At 47.9% G+C, this 22,149-nt stretch overlaps 1 protein-coding gene across 4 annotated transcripts in view; it reads right to left on the bottom strand.

The window, feature by feature from the left end:
- Positions 1-22,149, bottom strand: part of CAMK1G (calcium/calmodulin dependent protein kinase IG) — a 77,668-nt gene that overhangs the window by 25,544 nt on the left and 29,975 nt on the right. For all 4 annotated transcript variants that reach the window (XM_084853406.1, XM_084853408.1, XM_084853409.1 and 1 more), the window contains one exon: positions 234-362. In XM_084853406.1, the coding sequence (XP_084709532.1) occupies positions 234-362 (129 nt within the window). The remainder of the gene's footprint in view (positions 1-233; positions 363-22,149) is intronic.

The raw sequence follows: 22,149 nt of genomic DNA, 5'->3' as shown, positions 1-22,149 counted from the left end.
CAACTAGTGTACCTAAGATAGGAAGAAAATAATTAAAGCATCACTTTCTTTAGTGTATTAAATAATAATTTAAAAGACTGCTGTTTCAGCTATGGCTTCTTTTCTTTTGTCCCTGATGAGATGGGTCTTTGATTGATGCCCTTCAAGTCTTCCATAAATGCACATCTTGTAGCCTTCTTGTGAGGCTCTGGAAATGGCATCTGGCTTTATTTTGTCATCCCAACCATACTCACTTCTTCAGCACGGCTATTTCATTCTCTAGGTTGCCTTCTTGGGTAACTGGTGACTTCTTAATGCACTTCAAAGCAAAAAGCTTGCCAGTGGTTCTGTGCTTCACCAGGAAAACTTCGGAAAACGCACCTCTGTGAGGAAAGCAAAGATGAAAGGGCAGGCAATTGGGATTCAGAGACAGGGCCTCACTGCAAACGATCACAGAATACATACGGAAAGTGCCGCCTCGTAAATAGCCAGCAAGGAATTTGCTAATAAATTAACACTCCTTTCAGAAGCAGATGGCATTAGTAATTAGACCTGGGGATTTGGCTGCAAATGCAAGTATATTAATTGCATAAATACCTAGTGGGATTTGAAGTTCTATTTATCGTGCGACTGTATAGGAAACGTAGAGAGAAAACAGCAGCGTGGAGCTATGGTAGTTAGGTGGGCTGTAATGTAGCAACTTCACAGAAACTTCTTACTTCTTGCTAACATATTGCAACGTATAAATCTAGAAGAAAGACTCAGGAACATAGGAAACTGCCTTAGACTGAGACAGACCATTAGTCCATCTAGCCCAGTATTGTCGACATTGACTGGCAGTGGCTCTCCAGGGTTTCAGGCAGGAATTTTTCCAGCCCTACCTGGAGATGCCAGGGATTAAGCCCAAGACCATCTGGTTAAGTTGATGGGTCTGAAGATGACATCAACATAACAGTTTTCAGTGGGAGGGGGAGGAGGGGTTGGCTGTGTGTCTAATCCACACCCAGCCTCTGGTGTTCACACAGATATACCCTGGTCCCTTCCCTTTTCCTGCCATTGCCCACATCACAAATACAGAAGGTGACTACAGGACTTGCATGATCTGGGCATTCATTTGGCACAGTAAACGTATATCCTAGTTTTCTCTTCTCTTCCTCTAGTTGTTTCCACACATCAGCTAGCCATGCTCTTCATCAGGCATTTCACTATAGTGCACAACCACTGGTGTAGCGAAAGTCTTAGGAAAAGGCCAGGATTGTTCACTCTGTTCACCCTTACACTAATAGTCAGACTGCAATGGGGGAAAAATAAGAAGGATTCTCTTGTCTTCACACACGAATGAGCATGCTCACTGCCAATTCTGTTTTCCAGATGCAGGGCAGCTTTACCATATAGTAGGATTGGGAACATCTGGCCACAGAGGTTCCCTGTCTGGTCCACAGAGCCCGCAAGAGCTTCAAGCCCTGCCCCCAGGAGGGATCCCTGCTGTTATCTCCAGTCAGTGATTGGAGATAACAGTGGGGATTCCTCTTAACATGCTGCTCCCCCTCCCAGTAGGGAAAGGGAGCATCTTAAAAGGAATCCCTGCTGTTATGTCTGATCACTTATCAGAGATAACAGTGGGAGTTCAGCTTTGCATGCTGCTCGTCATCCCAATTAGGATGATGAGCAGCTCCTCATGAAGCCGAGGACTCAGCTGGTGCTTGCAGGAGCCATTTGTCCATGTGCCAGCCTGTAAGGACTCAGGCCTGAACCAAGCTATCGGTAGTTTTAGAGGGGTTTAGATGACCCATAATGCTCTCTGACTTTGGTTCAGTTGACTGCTGTTTTCCCTAACAGGCCTCTTGATTTACCAGGATGAGTCAAAGGTCGATAGCATGGCCTCAGCACATTCCATGCTAACAAAAGCTAGTATCTTATCAGGGCCTAGGATGTGCCTGAGAAGTGAAGCTATGTTTATGCCAAGCTACAGGTGGCTGTGCTGGGAAAGCTCTGGTTGTTTCCCTTCTGACCAAGCACTGTTAGCCTATGCTGGGAAAGTTGTAGATGAATGCGAATTGACACTTGCTGCTGTCATGCTGCCTCACTGCTAACATGTATGGTATAAAACCCATTTTACCCCATGGCTCTGGGTTCAGAGAAGCTGTTTGATCCAACCACTGGGTACGCCTGTGTGCTGATGGTACTCAATAAAGTACTCCTTGTAAGTAAACCTGGATCTGATTTATCACTATCTTGGCACCTCTAAATTAAGAGGCCTACTGCAGGGGCAATACACAGCCAAGTCCTTTTCTCCATGCCTCTCTCTGCATATAGAAAAGCAAAATGGACTGGGTGGGACCAAATGACATCAGGGAGGGGAGGGGCTTCAGGGGCAGAGCCCCACCTCCTTGATATCATCCAGCCCATGGGTGGGTCTGAGGGGAAAATCTGATGCCCTGGCCCCCAACAATTTTGACACCCCTGCCATATAGGACCTGGAATGCTCCCCCCTCCGCTAGAAGCATCATATAAATCCAGTCTCTTTTACACTGGCCCTGTCATTGCCTCCTCATGTAAGCTAGCAATGCACCCCCATAATGTTCTGGAATGATATAGGGGGTTGGGAAACACTTTGATTTCTCACAAGGACAAACTCCCCTCACCTTGCCCCACCAAAGATAGCAACCGCCCCCCCCCCCACAAACACAATTGAGAAAGTCCCGTTCAAATGTTTAGCATCCAAAATGAGAGCTTTTCAGGAGGAGTCAGCAAAAAAGAAATGACAGAGATCACTTAACATTCAGCTTATGCAGTGATCCCACTTCTGGGGTTTTCAGAGATGCTAAGATTCTGTTCTGAGGGTTAAAATAAAGTGCAATACTCAACCTAAGTTGCAATAATCTTAGATGGTCTTGCTGCAATGGACAAGAAAATTGCTGAAAGGGAAGACTAATCAAGTTACCTGAGGATCAAAGTTGTCCCATTTGACTTTTGCCAAATTTACTTCAAATTTATGAATGTTCCTAAAGGTTATACCTCTTTGTCTACATAAAAGAGAGTGCACTATGCCATGTCTAGTGATGTAAAGATTGCCAACAAAATGGGCGACTTCACATGTCATGATAAGCCACTCTGAAAAAAAGCCACGGTGGCTTGTTTAATCCATTGCTAACCCACACTGCTGCCATCAGATGATCAGGCACTCTTCAGTTTGCCATTGGTTATTTCCCCTTTGGTCCTCCTGCCTGCTCCCGGCGCATATCCCAGTGTGCTTTGTGGCACAACTTTTTAAAAAAAGAGTAAAAGTTTCTAAAATCTGTGCCCTCTGTGTTTTGTAGATTGTCAGGCGACTTTTGCACATGTGCAAATGCACATTAGTTATTGCTAATGTGTGCAAAACTCCCCCAAAGTGAAAAAAAAAGTAAAAAAAGGCAAATCCCTCCCAAATCTGCATTTTCACAATTTAGCCAAGGGTAGCGGTGGCGGTTGAATGAGTATTTTTGCTCCCTGTTTCCCCCCCCCCAACTAAATTTACATACCATTCCGGAAGGTAAAAAAGGTGCACAAATTTGGGGAAATTTGCATAAATTTGGGGAAATTGCAAAATTTCATGGTTGAGTGCTGCTTGATTTGCGCAATTCTACCCTTCACACAGAAGGAGCAGCGGTGGCAAACGTGAATGGGAATAAGGCATGCGGTGTTGCCAGCCTGACATATGGCTAGTGAAATCAGCAGACAGCAAAGTGGAGCGGTCAGGTTTTCTGCCGCTCTTGCCAAGTGATTCTGTAGCCTTTTGGCACAAGCCACGCACAACCCATTGTGCCTGGTTCACAAGTCACAACAAACCACTCTGAAAACAAGCCACCCTGAAGAACCCAGCAACAAATCATGAGTTCTCAGGGTGGCTTGTGTGTGGTTAACAAACCATGCTGAAACAAACAAGGGCGACAACCCACCCTGGGTTGTCATGTCATGAAAACCAGGTCAATGTAAACTCATAATAAATGTAAGTCTATTCACAGATAAGATGCAATGTTGACATGATACACAGTCCCAGCTATGCTCACTATGCAGGCCTTCACGGCCTGGAAAAACAACTTGCATGCCTTAGTACAGGAGACATCTTCTCTGCCAAAAGACAATAAATCCCTTGACATAAGAATCTCTTTAATAGTATGGGGGCATTCAGCACTTACTAGCCAAATAAGCCAAGAAGAAGTAGGAGGCATCCTAAGCCAAGTCGTCTTATTATTCTTGGAGCACTTACAGCTTAATTACATTAATGACCTTGGTAAGATTTCTTGAAGTGCTTTTAGAAAATGTGCCTCAATTAAAAATAAAGTTTATATTCTATGACAAAGACTTTGGCACTTTCCTTCACTGTGAAGACTGGCTACTGATTATGACCTCATCCTAAGCTTTTATATCTGGTCTTCCTAATGAGCCTGTTGTCTATTCTAGGATTCCAGTTACATGCAGTAAATATTTAGGGATATTGATACTCAAGTAGTAAAAAATATACAGTATGAACTAGGGGTATATTCACATGTAAAGTGTGAATATACCCCTAGTGAGACATGATCCTTGTGTGTCTTTTTCCCATCACACAGAAAGAGCAAGTATCAAGACCCTTGTGCTGCTTTTCGGCTTTCAGAAAGGTGGTGTGAAGCCCTGATCCTTCTGCTCCCACCATCCACACCACTCCTAATGTTTGTGTGGGTTAAGCTACATGTTACTTTAAAGATGTAGCTAGGTTTTTTTTTAAATTCAAAGCTTATGGGACCTCATTTGGATCAGGACACTAGAGTGATGGGTAGGGGGCTTTAACCCCTTGCCCTGTGCTTACAATTTCCATTACAACTGGATGCCCTTGTGACAATGTAACTTGGAGACATGGGGGGCCTGATCCAGACTGGGATCACAGCAAAGGGGGGCAGTGGCAAAGGATTCAAGTCACCCCACCCCCAATACTAGGGTCCCAATCAATCCTTGTAATAACATGAAGTCTCACCATGCAGGCTAATAACTAAAGGAATAGCTCTTGCAAACAGAAGTGCTCTATAATAGATCCCCCCACCCCCAAAAACCTTGGAGCATTCTAGCTCCAGAGTGAAACTGACCATGCCTGACATAGTTTTGCCAGCAACTGCTGCCTTAGGCTTTCATGGGGCAGAAAAACCTTGATAACTTTTAAACCACTGCTCAGAATTTCACCAAACCAATGAAGGGAAGACCTCCTCAACAAGCCAGAATAATTTACATCAGTAGTTTCCACCAAAATAAATCTGAAAGAAATATATGATATGCTGAGCTGTAGCTTGGAGTAAAAAGTACAAATGAGTCCATTTTCAGTCATTTAAACTTGCTGTGGCTTTGGCAATTTTTGTCAGATCGGTTTGATTGTAGAACTCATCAGGTAGATCATGGATGGCAAATTTCAGGTTATTTGTCCTTTTTATAAGCAGTAAAATTTTGAGATAGTGGAACCTTTTGGATTCCACCCCCAAAATGGTGGAACCTTTTTTGCGACTCACCGTAACTAAATGGCCCCTCCTGTACCTTTAATTTAGATGGTTGTCTGTACACATCTGAGAACCCTAGTGTATACATTGTCCACACTTTATGCATTTGTTGTGGGAAAATGCATGTAGAAACCATGTTTGCTATGCAAAATGTGGAGATAAATTGACCAAGTCTGGAAAGCAGGGGGTATATAATAAGGCAGTCTGGATGACCCAGAGAGTAGTTTCTCATTGGGGAAAAACATGAAAGCAGTATGCTTAGTATTGTTCCTTCCTTCACATTTCTTATATTTCTTATTTATATTTAGATGTTTTGGGATTTGCATTAATGGCAATTAATGATGGCACCTTCAGTGTACTCTTAACCCCCTGCCATGAAATTTCTGACTACAGACCTGCACTGCAGTGGCCTTATCTCCCAACTCGGCTATGACCACAGTTCTAATTAGTGCTGTCTGCCGCTGCTTCTCTTCGGATGCAAATGGCGTCCGCTACGCCATTTGAGCCCCTGCTCTTTGCTGTCAAAGGCTACGTAAAGATTTATGTAGCCTATTACAGCAAAGAGCAGGAGCTCAAAAGGCATAGCAGATGCCATTTGTGTCCCTGCCTTTTGCCATGATAAGCTGCGTAAAGATTTACGTAGCCCATTACAGCAAAGAGCAAGGGCACAAATGGTGTAGCGGATGCCATTTGTGTCCCTGCCTTTTGCTGTGATAGGCTACGTAAAGATTTACATAGCCTATCATGGCAAAAGGCAGTGGACGCAAATGGCGTCCGTTACACCGGACGCCATTTGCGTCCGAAGACGGCCACAGCCAGAAGTCAGGCAGCGGCCGACCCCAGCCAGCAGCTCCGTGGACGTGCTGTGGAGCGGAGCCAGCCAGGGAGGATTCCAGAGGGAGGGACGGATCGCCTCCCCCGCACCGTGGATGCCCTCACCCGGAACAAGGTAAGGGATTCGTACATCCCTAGCTTCTAAGCACCATTTCTTCAAAGCTTCCTAGTTCCTAACTGCCCAGGATACACCAGAGTGATGGAGGAAAGCATTACTTCCTGTTACTTTTGTTAGCAGAAGTGGCTGAAAAAAAGCAGACCGAATTCAGAAAGTTAAGAACTTGGCAAACTTTATTAAGAAATGCCCTACCCCCATGTCCGGCCTGCCTGGCAGTGGGGGGGGAGGCATTGCGGGCGGGCGGGGGGGGAGAAGATGACTAGGGCTGCCATTGGGCAGTCCTCTGCGCCATTCTGAAGGGGGAGGGGCTGGAAAGATTTTTGTCCACGACCCGGGCCCCTCACCTTCAGTCTCTCGCTGTCGTGGCTCATGCTCGGTGGCTTCAATGAGAGGCCACGCGGGGGATCAGCGGCGGCGTGAGAGGTGGTGCGAGTGGCAGCAGAGTGAGCGGTGTGGCAGAGCGAGAAGTGATGGAGCGATTGGCACCTTCCTTCACCCCAGACCTCAGCCTTCACGGAGGCAGCAGTGGCCGGCCTGCAGGGATGCGCTAGGCCACCCGCTCCTGCGCATTTCTTCCCCCTGGGCCTCAGCCCTCAGCGGGGAGGAGTGGGGGAGGCGGGGGAGGCCTGCCTGCCTGGACGAGGCTAGGCCGCCTGCTCCTGTGTGTTTCTTCTCCCCCGGAGAAGTGGGCATCTAGGCCCAACAGTTACAATGCCCACGGTGGCTACCTTATTGAAGCCAACCACGGCCGATTCTGGTCTAATTTATCATTGCACCATGCCTCCTAAGAAAGGCCAGGGAGGCAAGAAAGGAAAGGGTAGGCCCCCAGGCCCCCTGTAGATTGGAATCAGGGCAGGCTGATTCTTCCTCTGAGGATGAGGCGAGCCTGGTGTTGGCTGCGATCCTGGCAACGGAAGAGGCCGTTGAGCAGGGCACTGGGATTGTTCCTCCCGCCCCCGTGGGGACAAGTAAGACCAGTGCTGGGCGGCCTAAATGAACAAGGCTACAGACACAGTGCTCACTTTTGCTCTCTATTGCAGCCCGTTTAGACGCCATCGAGGCGTCTGCCACCCCCGCATTAGCTCAGCCCAGCGCAGCCCTAGGGGTGTACGAACCCCACTCACCCAAGTCCGCTGGGGGTCCACGGGGGGGGGGGAGGCAATCCGTTCCTCCCCCTGGAATCCTCCCTGCTGGCTCCCCTCCGTGGCGAGCCCGTGGAGCCACCGGCTGGGTCCGTCCGCTGCCGGTCTGTGGATGCAAATGGCATCCAGCATAGCGGATGCCATTTGCGTCCCTGCTCTTTGCCATGATAGGCTACGTAAAGATTGGGCTGGGTCCCTTTTGGAGGGGGCTGTTGCATGCCACTGGCCTTTCTGCTGCCCTGTCCGCCAGCCCTTGGTTCGAGGGCAAGAGGTGCAGGAGTGCTGCCCGCCACAGACAGAACATTCATGGTGAACCACCTGATGCTGGATGCAATGGTGGTTGATGATTCCACCAGTGCATATGCCTGAGCCGCTGCCGGAGTTTGAACATCTTCGGGCTGGTGGGCTGTGTAGGGATGATGGAGAATTCTGCCATGGACTCCAATGAGGCCGGATTCTAAGAACCAGCCCTCGAACCAAGGGCTGGTGGACAGGGCAGCAGGAAGGCCAGTGGCATGCAACAGCCCCCTCCAAAAGGAACCCAGCCCAGTCTTTATGTAGCCTATCACGGCAAAGAGTAGGGACGCAAATGGTGTCCGCTACGCCAGACGCCATTTGCGTCCGCAGACCGGTAGCGGCCGGCAGCAGATGGACCTGGACCCAGCTGGTGGCAGGTAGGAGCCGGCTGGCGCGAACTTCAAGGGGTGGCGGAGGTGAGTGGTCCATTCCGCCACGGACTCTGGGGGGCTGGATTCTAAGAACTCTCATTGGAGTCCGTGGTGGAATTCTCCGTCATCCCTATGCAGCCCACCGGCCCAAAGATGTTCAAACTCTGGCAGCAGCTCAGGCAGAGGCACCGGTGGAATCATCAACCGCCATCGCATCCGGGAACACGGGTTCTGCTACCCCAGGCACAGGTGAGGAAAACCCTACCCATCAGCCCACTGGGCCAGGATAGGGGCCTCTAGGACCTTGGGGATGGCTTCCTTTGCTCAATGCCTAGGGTTGGCATTTCTCGCCACCCCATAGCCTCAGGCCTTCTTCGAATACGGGTGGCACAGTGCCTATTCCAGAGGCTTCTACGCTTCCCACACACGATGTGGCAGTGCCTCTGGCACCAGCTGCAGCAACCCCTCCTACTACAGCCATTTGTGTGGGTGCCCCCTCCCACCTCATCTCAGGCTGGATGTGTGCAGGCTTTCCCCGGCTTTCCTAGCCTGGTGGCCTTCCAATCTGGAGCAGGTTCACAGCCACCCTCAATGGCCAGGGCCGCTTGCAAGGGTATGGCAGGGACTTGCAGGACAGACCCAGGTGCAGGTGCACTCGCCTCTGCGGGCACAGGTGGATCCTCCGTGTGTACCATCTGACCCTTTTGCCAATGTGGAGAGTGGTGCAATACCCACTGGGGCTACTTCCTCAGCGATAGGTTTCCACCTGACTCTGGCCACTAGGGACAAGATCCTGTTGTTGTTGTTTATTCAGTCAGTCGCTTCTGACTCTTCGTGACTTCATGGACCAGCCCACGCCAGAGCTTCCTGTCAGCCGTCGCCACCCCCAGCTCCCCCAAGGTCGAGTCCGTCACCTCCAGAATATCATCCATCCATCTTGCCCTTGGTCGGCCCCTCTTCTTTTTGCCTTCCACTTTCCCTAGCATCAGCATCTTCTCCAGGGTATCCTGTCTTCTCACTATGTGGCCGAAGTACTTCAGTTTTGCCTTTAATATCATTCCCTCAAGTGAGCAGTCTGGCTTTATTTCCCGGAGTATGGGCTGGTTTGATCTTCTTGCAGTCCAAGGCACTCTCAGAATTTTCCTCCAGCACCACAGTTCAAAAGCATCTATCTTCCTTCGCTCAGCCTTCCTTATGGTCCACCTCTCGCAGCCATAGATTACTACGGGGAATACCATTGCTTTAACTATGCGGACCTTTGTTGTCAGTGTGATGTCTCTGCTCGTAACTATTTTATCAAGATTTGTCATTGCTCTCCTCCCAAGAAGTAAACGTCTTCTGATTTCCTGGCTGCAGTCAGAGTCTTCAGGAACCTTTGCGCCTAGAAAGACAAAGTCTGTCACTGCCTCCATGTTTTCTCCCTCTATTTGCCAGTTATCAATCCAGCTGGTTGCCATAATCTTGGTTTTTTTGAGGTTTAGCTGCAACCCAGCTTTTGCACTTTCTTCTTTCACCTTCGTCGTGAGGTTCCTCAGCTCCTCCTCGCTTTCATCCATCAAAGTGGTATCATCTGCATATCTGAGATTGTTAATGTTTCTTCCAGTGATTTTAACTCCAGCCTTGGCTTCATCAAGCCCAGCACGTCGCATGATGTGTTCTGCGTACAGGTTGAATAGGTAGGGTGAGAGTATACAACCCTGCTGTACTCCCTTTCCAATCTTAAACCAGTCCGTTGTTCCGTGGTCTGTTCTTACCGTTGCTACTTGGTTGTTATACAGATTCCTCAGGAGGCAGACGAGATGACTTGGTATCCCCATAAGAACTTGCCACAATTTGTTATGATCCACACAGTCAAAGGCTTTATATATACGTCTTTTCCGTGTTATTCCGAGAACCGGAATATGCTGATAAGGTCAAGGGAGAGAGATCTTGAACGTAGCAGGGGTAAAAAGGTGGCTCGCACCTGGGCAAATTGGTTGCCAGGTTTTCTGATTTACGCGGGAATAGTCCAGCAAAGATTCCTGGAATGGGGGTGGATACTCACCAAATACACAGACATCATTGACTGGGCGTACACGGATTATGAGGGCGGGGCTTATATGAAGAGGCCTTTCACTGGAGGGCCGCAATCAACCCATCCATGCATTGGGATCTTAAGGACTAGGACCTCAGGCTGCAATTCATGACTCCATCCAGACCAGGTTTTGGCGATAGATCTGACAGTGCTCGCATCTTGGCCAAACATACACACGCATTGGCCTCCCGGCCACTTGCGGGGCAGGAGGTTCAACACCGTAGGCTGTGCTGGGAATACAGTTCCAAGGGCTCCTGCTCTCGGTACCCATGTAGGTTTCGCCATGAATGTTCTGTCTGTGGCGGGCAGCACCCGTGCACCTCTTGCTCTCAAACCAATGGCTGGCGGGGACCCATACAGGATGGACAGGGCAGCAGGAAGGCCAGCAGCATGCAAGAGCCCTGTCCAAAAGGGACCCAGCCCAGTTAAGATCGTGCCTCTTCTATGACTTTTAGGGCGCTACCCGCACAAGGAGGATGCCATCTACCTTGAGCAGGGCTTCACGCATGGTTTTAGGATCCCTTTCCAGGGTCTCCGCAGGGTGCAATTCACCAAAAACCAGAAATCCGTCTTGACCAGGGATGTACGAATTGTGTACCTTCCGTGCTGCTTGACTTCCGCAGTTTGCAGCCAGTGCTCCGTACCGTCGTTCACAAGCCCCCGGAATTCTCCTCTTTTTTTTTGCTCCGAAAATCACAAAGATAAATCCGTACCGACAACCGTAATTCTGGTGCCCAGCCATCTCCGTGAGTCTGCATAACTTCCATAAGAAAGGCTATTTTCCGTACATATTTATGTATTTTTTCCCCTGCCCTGAGATGTGCAGTAATTACTTTCAGCCAAAACAAATCCTCCTCCTAGGGGCTTCCCAAAAGAAGGCTGTCCTAGGTGTGCCTGAGCGATGCACTCTTTGTTTAAAGCAACGCTGTTTTAAAGAAAGAAAAAACCTTTTAAAATGACCATGCCGGTCTGGAGCCATGCCCCTGCACGGGGTATTATTCTCCCTGCTAAGCTTTATATCCCCACATCCAGCATTGTTGTTGATGTTCTGAGGCTAAAATGGAGAGGAGAACCAACTCTGTGCATGTCTACTCAGAAGTAAGTCTTATTGAGTTCAATGCAACTTACTCCTACACATGTCAGGACCCCACTTGCCCCCAGCTCAGCTTTGTATTTCCACATCCAGCTCATGATCAAACCTCCCGTTAGTTATCTCACTGACTGGGTGACTTTGAGCTGGACTGTAACCACTACACCATACTTCTGTTATGAAACTCATGAAGAAAAAGAGACAGTATAATGGAAAGTTCTTTCTGAAGCAGTCACACTTGTACAAATGCAGCATGAAGGGAAAGATCAGCAACCTTCTCTTTGTTTGAATAAAAAGCACACTCTGCACAAGCTCAGGGAATGGACAGACCCATGCCCACTGCTCTATGAGAGATTGGCGGGCTGAAGTTGAGCATGCCATGATGAACTCCATAGCTCCCAGCACTAGGGTTGCTTACGACAAAGCAGGTAGGGAGTTCTGGACCTTCCGGAGAGAACTGCAGTTACAGCACTAGTGGCTCATTCCAGTTGATCACCTCCCGCAATTTTGTGTGTATTCTAGGAACAGGGGGCTATCGGCCAGGACCATAAGCGGTAAACTGGCTGCATTGGCCTTCTGGTCTAAAGTTAAGGAAGTGAGTGACTCCACAGCAGACTTTAGAGTGTGACACACCAGTTCAGGGCTGGGCTAGGATGTCCCCCGCAATGGCAGACTCTAGGCACCCCCTTTCTCCAGATGTCCTTTTGGGTCTACGTGGGCTGTGGTCAGTAGTTTGTGTCTCTCACTACGAGGCTGCACTGTTCCACGCAGCGGCCTTAATGGCCTTCTTCGGGGCCTTCAAAATTTCTGAATTAGTCTGGTCATCCAAAAGTGACATGTCAGGAAGGGCCCTGAGATATTCAGATATCCAGGCCTGTCTGGATATCATCCATCTGTGGATCTGGAAATCCGAGACTGACCAGCGGGGCAAGGGTGTGCCGGTGTCCCTCTGTCCAGCTCAAGTGGAAGAGTTATGCCTGGTTAGGGACTTGGTGGAATTTATGGGGCTACATGGGTCAGTGGACGGCTTGTTATTTTGTCATTCTGATGGTTCCCCATTGACCAAATTCCTAGGGGTGTGCGGAATACTCACCCCGTTCCCATCCGGCAGTCCGCAGTGGGGGGGGGGAGGTGATCCGATCCGCTCCGCGGCAAGGCTGCGCTGCTGGCCAGGCGCAGCCGGACTTCTGTTCCGGCCGCTGCCGGGCTGCGGCCGCAAATGGCAGCTGCTATGCCAGCCGCCATTTGTGTCCCTGCCAGGCCATGATAGGCTACGTAAGTATTTATGTAGCCTATAACAGCTAAAGCAGGGATGCAAATGGCATAGGGGATGCGTCCCCTACACCATTTGCATCCCCACTTTAGCCGTGATAGGCTACTTAAATATTTACGTAGCCTATCAAGGCTAAAGCAGGGACGCAAATGGTGTCCTGCATAGGGGATGCCATTCGTGGCTGCACAGTGGAGCGGCAGGGAGCAGCGGCCGGATCTGGACCCACTGGAAGCAGGTAGGATCTGGTCCACGGGGACTTCGCAGGGTGGCGGGGGGGGGAAGCAGTCCGTTCCACCACGGACTCCGGGGGCCAGATTCTTTAGAATCTGGCCTCACTGGAGTCCATGGAGGAATTCTCCGCCATCCCTACAAATTCCAATTCTGGACCGTTACCAAATCAGCACTGGGGGCCCTTGGCCTGGGTGATTGCCGATTTGGGACACATTCCTTCTGGATTGGAGTGGCTTCCACAGCTGCTTCGCTGGGTTTTTCACAAGATCAGGTGAAGGTGGTGGGTAGATGGCGCTCCAGGGCCTTCCGGACTTATGTGTGGGATTTGTGTGTATTCTAGGAACAGGGGGCTATCGGCCAGGACCATAAGCGGTAAACTGGCTGCATTGGCCTTCTGGTCTAAAGTTAAGGAAGTGAGTGACTCCACAGCAGACTTTAGAGTGTGACACACCAGTTCAGGGCTGGGCATCATATCTACCTGATATGATGCTGGTTTCTTGCGCTTACTGTTCTGATTTTCCCTAGATCGTTGGATTGGAGGCGTGCCAGTGCGGGTGCTCATATGTGGGCACAGCATCATGTTTGGGGCCACTTGGAGGGCTTCCATGTCGGGCTGCGGATCCCAGTTCGGAATATCCCAGTGCGCCAATGTGCAGTGGCTTGGCAGACGCGGCATGTGGTGGGAGCACCTCCTTCTCACGCTATTTCATCAAGGTCGTGTTGAGCTTCCCCCGCAGGTTTTGGTGCCGCATTGAGGGGGGAATGATTTGGGATGTGTTAAAGGCAAGGCCCTGATTGAGCGGGCCTTGGCCGATTTCCAGGAGATCCAGCACAGTTGGCCAGGAGTAATCATTCTATGGCCTTGCTTGCTTCCAAGGATTAAGTAGAATGCACAGGATATGGGAGCTATGGAGAAGGCTCGACGGAAAGTCAACAGAGAGATAGCCTTGGGGCTATACGAACACAGTGATGTGGGACCATCACTCAACAGGAAATCAAATGGACTAGGAGGGAGCTCTACAGACAGGACAGTGTACACTTGTCAGACACAGGAAATGACATCTTTCTGTCAGATCTGCAAAGGGGCCTGTGGGAAGTTCTTCTGCACAGGTGGGGGGAGTTTGACAAGCAATAGGCTTGTCTCTCCCAGTGGTGTCTAGGATGGGCAAAGGAGAAAGAGCTTAGGGATGGTGAGCATCCAGAGGCACCTTATGGTGACAGGTGATGCCTGAGGCCTCCCCAACGGGTTTTGCGGCTCGGCGGGGGGATAAGGGTTGCCTGGGAGACCGACTCCCCTCACTCACCCAGGAGCTGTGTGGCCCTGGGAGGGGGTGACACGGGAAGGTCTACCTCCCCCATGAGGGGCAGACCAGAGGAGCAGCGATGCAGAAATGTTGGGGGGAATGTTGTTGTCCCAAAGGTGCCAGCTAGCCGCTGGCACAGGCAGGGCTCATCCCAGGTCTCCCCTTTGCAGATATTTCAATAAATGTGGCCCCATTTCAATCCAAGATTTGTTGTCAGTCTCTTCATTACACCATCTCCGCTTGCAAACAGATAGTTCCCTGGCTAAGCAGCCAGAAGTAAAACAAAACAAGACCAAAAATGGCAGAGCAAATCAGGGCAGGCTTCAAATGGAATGAAACCATACAGAACATACTGAATGTTCTAGCCTTTTTATACACAAGAAGCCCAAGCTAAAAAGGAAACTTATTGGGTTCCTCCTGGCTGCTAGGCAACATTCCCCTTCTGCAACCCGCATTTGCACCCAAGACTCTCTGATGCATCCAGAGTTATTAGCTCTGCACCCTGAGAGACTCCTGCTATTGCACCCACTAACTGCTTTACAACTCTAAGGACAAATTAATCCTTAGTTTGCACCCTTTTTGTATGTGTGACCCCCTGCCATCACTATTCCAACAGTTTCGTAGCCTTATTGCTATGCCATGTAGCTGTGAAAAAGGTGAAAGGTGCAATGGAAATAAGTGGTTATGGTAAGTTTAGCTGCTTAGATTCTTCAGTATGCCTAATATAGTCAGAAGTAGGCTCTCTGCTTGCAAACTTTATGTTTCCTCAATGCAGAATTAGGATGTTTTAGAGCAGGCCTAATTCTTCTTAATGTCCACGTAGCAAACTATTTTTCAGTGTTCTGTTATGCGACACTACACAATCATCAAGGACAAAGAATGCTTATGTCCAGGACTGTGCACTTACCACCCATGCAGGGCCAATCCAGATGCTGCTTCCCTGTCCTGTTCACCCACCATCCTGGGCAGCAAGAGAAACAAAACACCCGCAGCAGGGCAGGAATACAGGAGTGGCCCCTGTATTCCTTTGAGGCCACAGGCTGGCCTGTTGCCATGGTGTCAGGGATGCAACTCTGCCTGCAGAAACTCTTGTGAGAATCCAGGGACCTCTCATGAGATGGTTACACCACTATACGTGGCGGATATGGATGGGAGGCCAGCGAGGAAACAGCTCAGCCCTTCACTCCACTGCTCAGAAATAAGACTGACTAGGAGAAGCAGGAGCTGAATGCCTATTAATCCTCTTTCCCTCCATTTCTGGGGCCAAGGGAAGGAAAATTCAGGAAGACCAAATGGGAGTCAGGACAGAGGTTCTCCTGGTCTCTTTGCTCTTGGCGTGGCTCTAGGATGCTACAGCCTGCATTCCAAAAAGGGGGTGATGGTGGTTTATAGTAGTGGAGGTTCAAATTCTTGTTATTTAATATTGTGTATGTTAGTCTCTCCCAGCCATGGCTGGCTAGCGGATGCTGGGAGCTGTAGTCTGATACAACTGAGAGGCACCTGGTTGGGGAGGGCTGGTGTGTGTCGAGTTGCCTGCCTGTGGAGATATCTGCAGGTTAACAAAAATCCTGCAGCAAGATAATGGATGGGAAATGACCAGTTAATTCAGCCACAGCACGAACTTTCTTTTTTAGGCCTCTGGCCTTAGTTGACCAGTTCTTGAACAGCCTACTTAATGGGCTTCGTTAAGACATGATCAATGAACATTGCAGACCTTAATTCTATGGCATGAAGCGTATTTTTAACTGTTTTAATCTGGCAATCTTATTAAACGGTTTTGCACATGCAGCTATAAACACATGGCCAGCCATCATGTCGCTGTCTGTTTTACCAGGTCAGTAGTGATTCCTTCTCACCACCTGAGCAGTTAAACTGGTATAGAGATGTTGGCACAGGGATTTTGTGATGCTAAAGCAAGATTCTCTCATACCATTTTTTATCCAGACCTAGTGGATGAAACTAAATCAATGAGACTAAAGTTAGGCATGGCTATTACCTGGGCTTCTGTGCCATCACAGCACTTCAACTAATGGCTTGGGAGGTCTCAGAAATGGCAGCCTGTGTTTACGCCCACTGTTTTTCATGTCTCTACCTTCCCCATTCCTCCAGATGTTTTGGTCTACAACGTGGCAAAGGGAGGGAAGAGATTCTTCTTCACTCCCTTTGTTCCTCCCCTTACCTCCCTCGTTGCATGATTCAACCAGGCTCCTCTGCAAGCCCCCTCCCTCCATGGAGGTAATTTTAAGAGAGACCCACTAGTTTCTTCCAGCAATATCAGTCTGACTGGGTTGAGAACTTCCCTTGTCAGTTGGGCTGATAGTAGCAGAGGGATCCCTCTGAAAAATGCCCCATGGAGACAGTTTGCAGATGTTTCTAATGCTAGCCCAAACATCCCAGAAATCCCCACATGGCTGGCTGAGGTCTTGACTAGCATACAGATATTGTGCATAACATTTTAAAAGCAACAAGAAAAAGGTGTGCAGGGAGACGACATATTTACCAAAACAGTTGCATTGTGTACTGATGGTTATGGCTGATTCCTCAAAATTGTTTTTATAGATATATGTTGTCTTTGTGTATACTGTTTGTTTGTGTGTTTTATGTAAATGGTTTATTAAACTTTGCATACTGTCCTTTAATGTTTTTAATCTTTGTAAACTGCCCAGAGAGCCTCAGCTATAGGGCGGTATAGAAATGTAAATAATTATGCTGATGATGTTAATAGCATGAGCTTGAAATGGCTGTCACACATAAGATGGAGCACATTTGTTCTATGTTGTTCCAGAAGGCAGAACCCAAACCAACAGGTCCGAATTACAAGAAACTGGATTTCAGCTAAATGTTAGTAAGACCTTCCTGATTGTATGAGCTGTTTGACAACGGAATAGATCGGAAGGTGGTGGACTCTCATTGGTTAGAGGTTTCAAGCAGAGGCTGAATGGCCACCTTTCAGGGATGCTATAGCATTAGATATCTTTTGAGGTCCCTTCAAACTCTATGGATCTATGTGTCTCATCAAAAGGGATGAGGATGCAGAACATGCAAATTATTTGACTATACTTGCTCTCAACAACCCTCAACTTTCAAAGAATAGCAGAAACTTTCTTAAATGTAGAAAGTACTTTTGGGGGGTTGGTACATGATTTTCAACTAATACTGCTGTTAAATGTGCTGGATACTAAAGCAATAACCACTCCAGTTTCTTTAGTTGCTGAAGGCCAAACTAGATGAGGCAGTATTTATGCAATTAGCAGTTGCATGAATGGCTTTTAAATAGCAGGCAAAGGGAGCCCAATCCAGTGTAGGGGTAGGGCACCTGTAACCCTTTGCCTCCCGCAGTGGTCCTGATGAGGATTGGGCACCCCACACCTGTTGTTTGCACTGTAATAAAACCTCTCATGTGCACCAGTGGAAGATTTTCTTCCAATGCAAATAGTAGGAATGGAGGTCCCAGCCTGGATTGTGACCACAGTGGGGGCCAAAGGGTTAACAGCCCTCTATCCCAGCCTTCCCCGACCTGGTGTCCTCCAGATGTTTTGGACTACAACTCCCAGGATTCCTGGCCCATTGGCCATTCTGGCTAGGGTTGATGGGAGTTGAAGTGCAAAACATTTGGAGGGTACCAAGTTGGGGAAGGCTGCTCTACTCTATGCTAGGGTCGTAATCTGGATCAGGGGACGGGGCAGGTCTATTTACTCTAACAAAACCATTCATGCAGTTAGCAATTGCCATCTCATCTAGTTTTGACTGCTTTGGAATTAGAATCCTAACCCTGAGCATTCCCCAGTTGATGCTCACCATTTCTATGTTTTAAATTTGCAGTCATGAGGACTGGAAAACTGTTGTGCTACATTAAACAAAATAAAAGGGAGAAAAGCAGCAAATAAACTTAGATACTAAACTGTGCACCAGACAGCAGACTCCATACTTGTACAGTGTACCTATGGGCATGTAAAATATATCCATATGTTGAGGTCTTGCTACAGTTCGATTTGCTCCCTCTCTAGTTTTTACCTTATTTTTTTAAAAATTGCACTTTCCAATAACATTTCCCCACTGAAACACTCACTGCATTTGGGAGGGAACCAGAATTTCTAGCAGCATTTCCCTTTACAACTGAAAAGAGTAGGAAATCATCAGCCCACAGATCAGATGCTCTGGCATCTGTTCCATGTTTCATTCCTAAACAGTTTAAGATAATTACAGCCCCACATTTAGACTACTTGAATCAACAAGCTGGCACAGAGGCAACAAAAGCTTTCTCTTGCTGTCCTTCTGTACTGCACCGCAGGATATTGGCTGTGGATAACTGATCTCATCCCTAAGGCTGACTAACCGTGGATGCATCACAAGCGCATGAAAGCATGAGTGAAGAAGGCAGACACTGCACTAGATATTTTTAAAAAGGATTTAAAGGAACAAACCTCTCTATATTCTTTTTTCTAGTTCTCTGTTTTTCTAGAACAGAGCTCCACTTCAAAGCCTGACAAATGTATCTGTTTCAAACCAAGCAGATTTGAACTGGAATTTTGCTTTTGTTCTCTAATTAACAATTAAGCTAAAAATCCCAAGCTGACATTTAATTATTTTTATTTCAGTGTTTCTCACAACCCAAGTGTCATCTTTTATTATTAACCCACACTGCGACTGTTTGTAAGTCCAGTATAAACTCGGGGAGGGGAGGCTTGGTACCCAACGCTCAGGGTGCTTCTAGATGGAGTGCTTCTAGCACTTACAGTCTTGAGGCATTGTGCAGCTGTTCCATCTTTTTCTCCTTAACAGGTTTTCTGCATGAAAGTAAAAGACAGAAGCAGCAGTGGAAAAACATGGGTGGGTCACAAGTAGAAGATAACAACATCTGGACCCCCTGTAAGTTACTGTGAATGAGGTCGGGTGATGGCACCTGTAGTGGAACTGCAGAAGACCACTGTTCTTTTGAGGAGCTAGTGGTATGCACGTAGCTCTTCAGAACATAAGAAGGGCCATGCTGGATCAGAGCAAGGGTCTATCTAATGCAGCATCCTGTTCACACAGTGGCCAACCAGCTGCCCACAGGAAACCCACAAGTAGGGCACGAGTGCAACAGCACCTTCCCGCCCATGTTCCCCAGCAACTGGTGTATATAGGCATACTGCCTGTGATCCTGGAGGTAGCATATAGCCATCTGGACTGGTAGCCATTGATAGCCTTCTCCTCCAGGAATTTGTCTAACCCACTTTTAAAGCCATCCAAAGTGGCTGCCATCACTACATCTTGTGGTAGCGAATTCCATAGTTTAACTACGCGCTGTGTGAAGATTTCTTCTTTTAATCTGTCCTGAATCTCCAACCTGAATCTCTTTCACATGTCTAGATTTGCCATTGGGCTTGTTGATTTTAGTGGTCAGTTATGCTTTTTCCGATGTGTTCCCAGGGCCAGTTATCCATTTCAGACTGCATAGCTGGAGACTGGTAGATAAGCCTCCGGCAAAATCTCAAGGTTAGGCCACTTTTTGTTAGCAGAGTAGCTGGGATGGGAGTTATCTATGCTGGGTCATTGCCAAACATTCTTGAAGTCATTGGAGTAGAGCTTCAGGATAGGGGAGGGGATAATATGAGTACAGTAGGGTATATGTGTCCATGGGACCCTCACAATTCAGAACCTTGATGTAGGTCAACAATGCAGTGCAGCCAGGCTGCTAGAGTGCATTCGTCATTGCTTGACGGGGTTCCCAGTGACTGAAAGGATGCATGCTTTTATGATCTTGCTTTGTAGTTGCTTGCTGCAATCATTCCATTGCAGTGTTCTGCTTCAATCTTCTGCTTTGTTGATTAGCTTTTCCTTAATAAATCATTAGCCTTCACCCATTCCTTAATGACATATGATAGGGCACTTAAGTCAGCTGTCTTGAACATGTCTGTTATTGAAATTGTTTACTGGGATTGTTTTTAGCTGTTTTAAATTGTTTTAGACTTTGTACCTTACAAAAATTAGGTGATGTTTTATTACCATATGATGTTTGTATAAAGTGATATAATGTTGCGGTTTGTAGTTTTTGTGAATTGTTGTGAACCGTCCAGAGATATTTTTTTCATGTCTATTGGACACTGTAAACGTCTCTTTAATAAGGGATTGTTTAATTCAGCTAATTGCTGGCAGTGCAATACAGCTAATGCTTCTTTTAAATGTATGTTTTGGCAGTGTCCAGTAGTTGCTTCTTTGGGGGAGGAGGTTATTACATAGATAAATTTTATAAAATGTTACAAAAAAATAAATGGATTCTCCATGCTCTTCTGACAGCTAAAAGTCTGATATTAGTACAACACTGGAAGGATAAACACTCACCTCCTATAATGCAAAGGATTGAGGACCTTACAATGCTTTCAGTATTTGAACAGGTAGCTTATAGATGCCACCTTCAAACGGATACTTATTTGGTCTGCTTTTGTTGAAGCCTATGTATAATTGCTAGAAAGTTGTATGCATTTCATATGCATTCATTGCTATGGATATATACAAATCCATGTGTGTATATTAAAAAAATGGAGGGGGATGGTTTTGCAGGTGCCATGTTGAGGACCCCTTCACGGGCACCATTGGAGGTGCCCATGGGCGCCATGTTGGGCCCCTTTGATCTAGATTGTGTCTGCAGGCCCTACCCCTAATCTGCAGACATTGAAAATCTCTTCTTCCCTGAGCCTACCCACATAAAAGTTGCAAGCGCCAAGGTTCCCTATGCATGATTTGCACTCATTACAGAATGGATCGCATATAGACTCTACCACTATTCTGACAGTCAAGCACTGTCTCATAACAATATGCAAGGAAGGAGAGTGAGAACAAGCACTTAAACCACACCGCCTCTGTCCCCTTTCTTATCACCCTCATCATGTTTAGGGTGAACATCTGAAGCAGAGAGCTTTCTATCTATAGAGGACCATGCAATGTAGAATCCAAGGTTCTGCATCATGTGGACAGCTTCCACAGATAGAAGAGGCTCTCTGCTTCAGAAGTTCTCCCTAAAATAGGGATGGCGGAGAATTCTGCTACGGATTTCAGTGAGGTCGAATGCACTGGCATTCGGCTCCCCGAAATCCATGGCGGAACGGCCTGCCACCCCCCCGCCCCCCTGCAGATCCCCCCCCCGGGACGAGACTTACCTGGGGCGGATGTTCCGGACGGCGGCGGCTCCAGCGGTGGCTGTGGCGGCGGCTGGTCTTCCGACCAGCTACCGCCACCGCCATTTGCAGTCTGGTCTTTTTTTTTTTTTACCCAGACGTGATAGGCTACGTAAAGACTTACATAGCCTATCACTTCTGGGTAAAACAAAAAACAAAAAAAGGCGTACACAAATGGCGGCGGCTACAGCGGCCGCCATTTGCTTTCCTTATTTTTCGCCTTTTTAGTCTACGTAAATATTTATGTAGCCTATTACAGTGAAAATAAAGGGGAACGCAAATGATGTAGTGGGCGCTATTTGCGTTCCTTTTTGATTTGCTGTTTTAGCCTACATAAATATTTACGTAGACTAAAATGGCGAAAAATAAGGAACGCAAATGGCGGCCACCGTAGCCATTTGAGTATGCATTTTTTTTTTAAACCCAAAAGTGATAGTCTTTATCACCGTTAAATACAGGGACGCAAACGGCAGCGGCTACGGCAGCTGCCATTTGCATCCCTGCTGCCCAGCGGCCAGATGTCTGGCTGCAGGCGGAGCCAGCTGGGCAGGACTCCGGGGGGAGGGACAGAGTGCCTCCCCCCCATTGAGGATTTCAGGGGGAGGGACGGAGCACCTCCCCCCCACTGCGAAGCAGATCCACGAAATGGTAAGCGACTTTCGTACATCCCTACCCTAAACCTTACAAGGGCAACGAGGGCAGAGAGCTTTATGCATGGAAAGGTAAAATGTGCATCCCTTAATAAATAATAAAAAGGAATAGATAAGTGATGGGC

The sequence above is a fragment of the Heloderma suspectum genome, chromosome 4 (assembly GCF_057233095.1).
Source record: "Heloderma suspectum isolate Gila_16-S chromosome 4, 16-S_ref, whole genome shotgun sequence".
NCBI lineage: Eukaryota > Metazoa > Chordata > Lepidosauria > Squamata > Helodermatidae > Heloderma > Heloderma suspectum.
The sequence above is the reverse complement of the archived record's forward strand: the minus strand, read 5'-3'. Positions and strand labels throughout refer to the sequence as shown.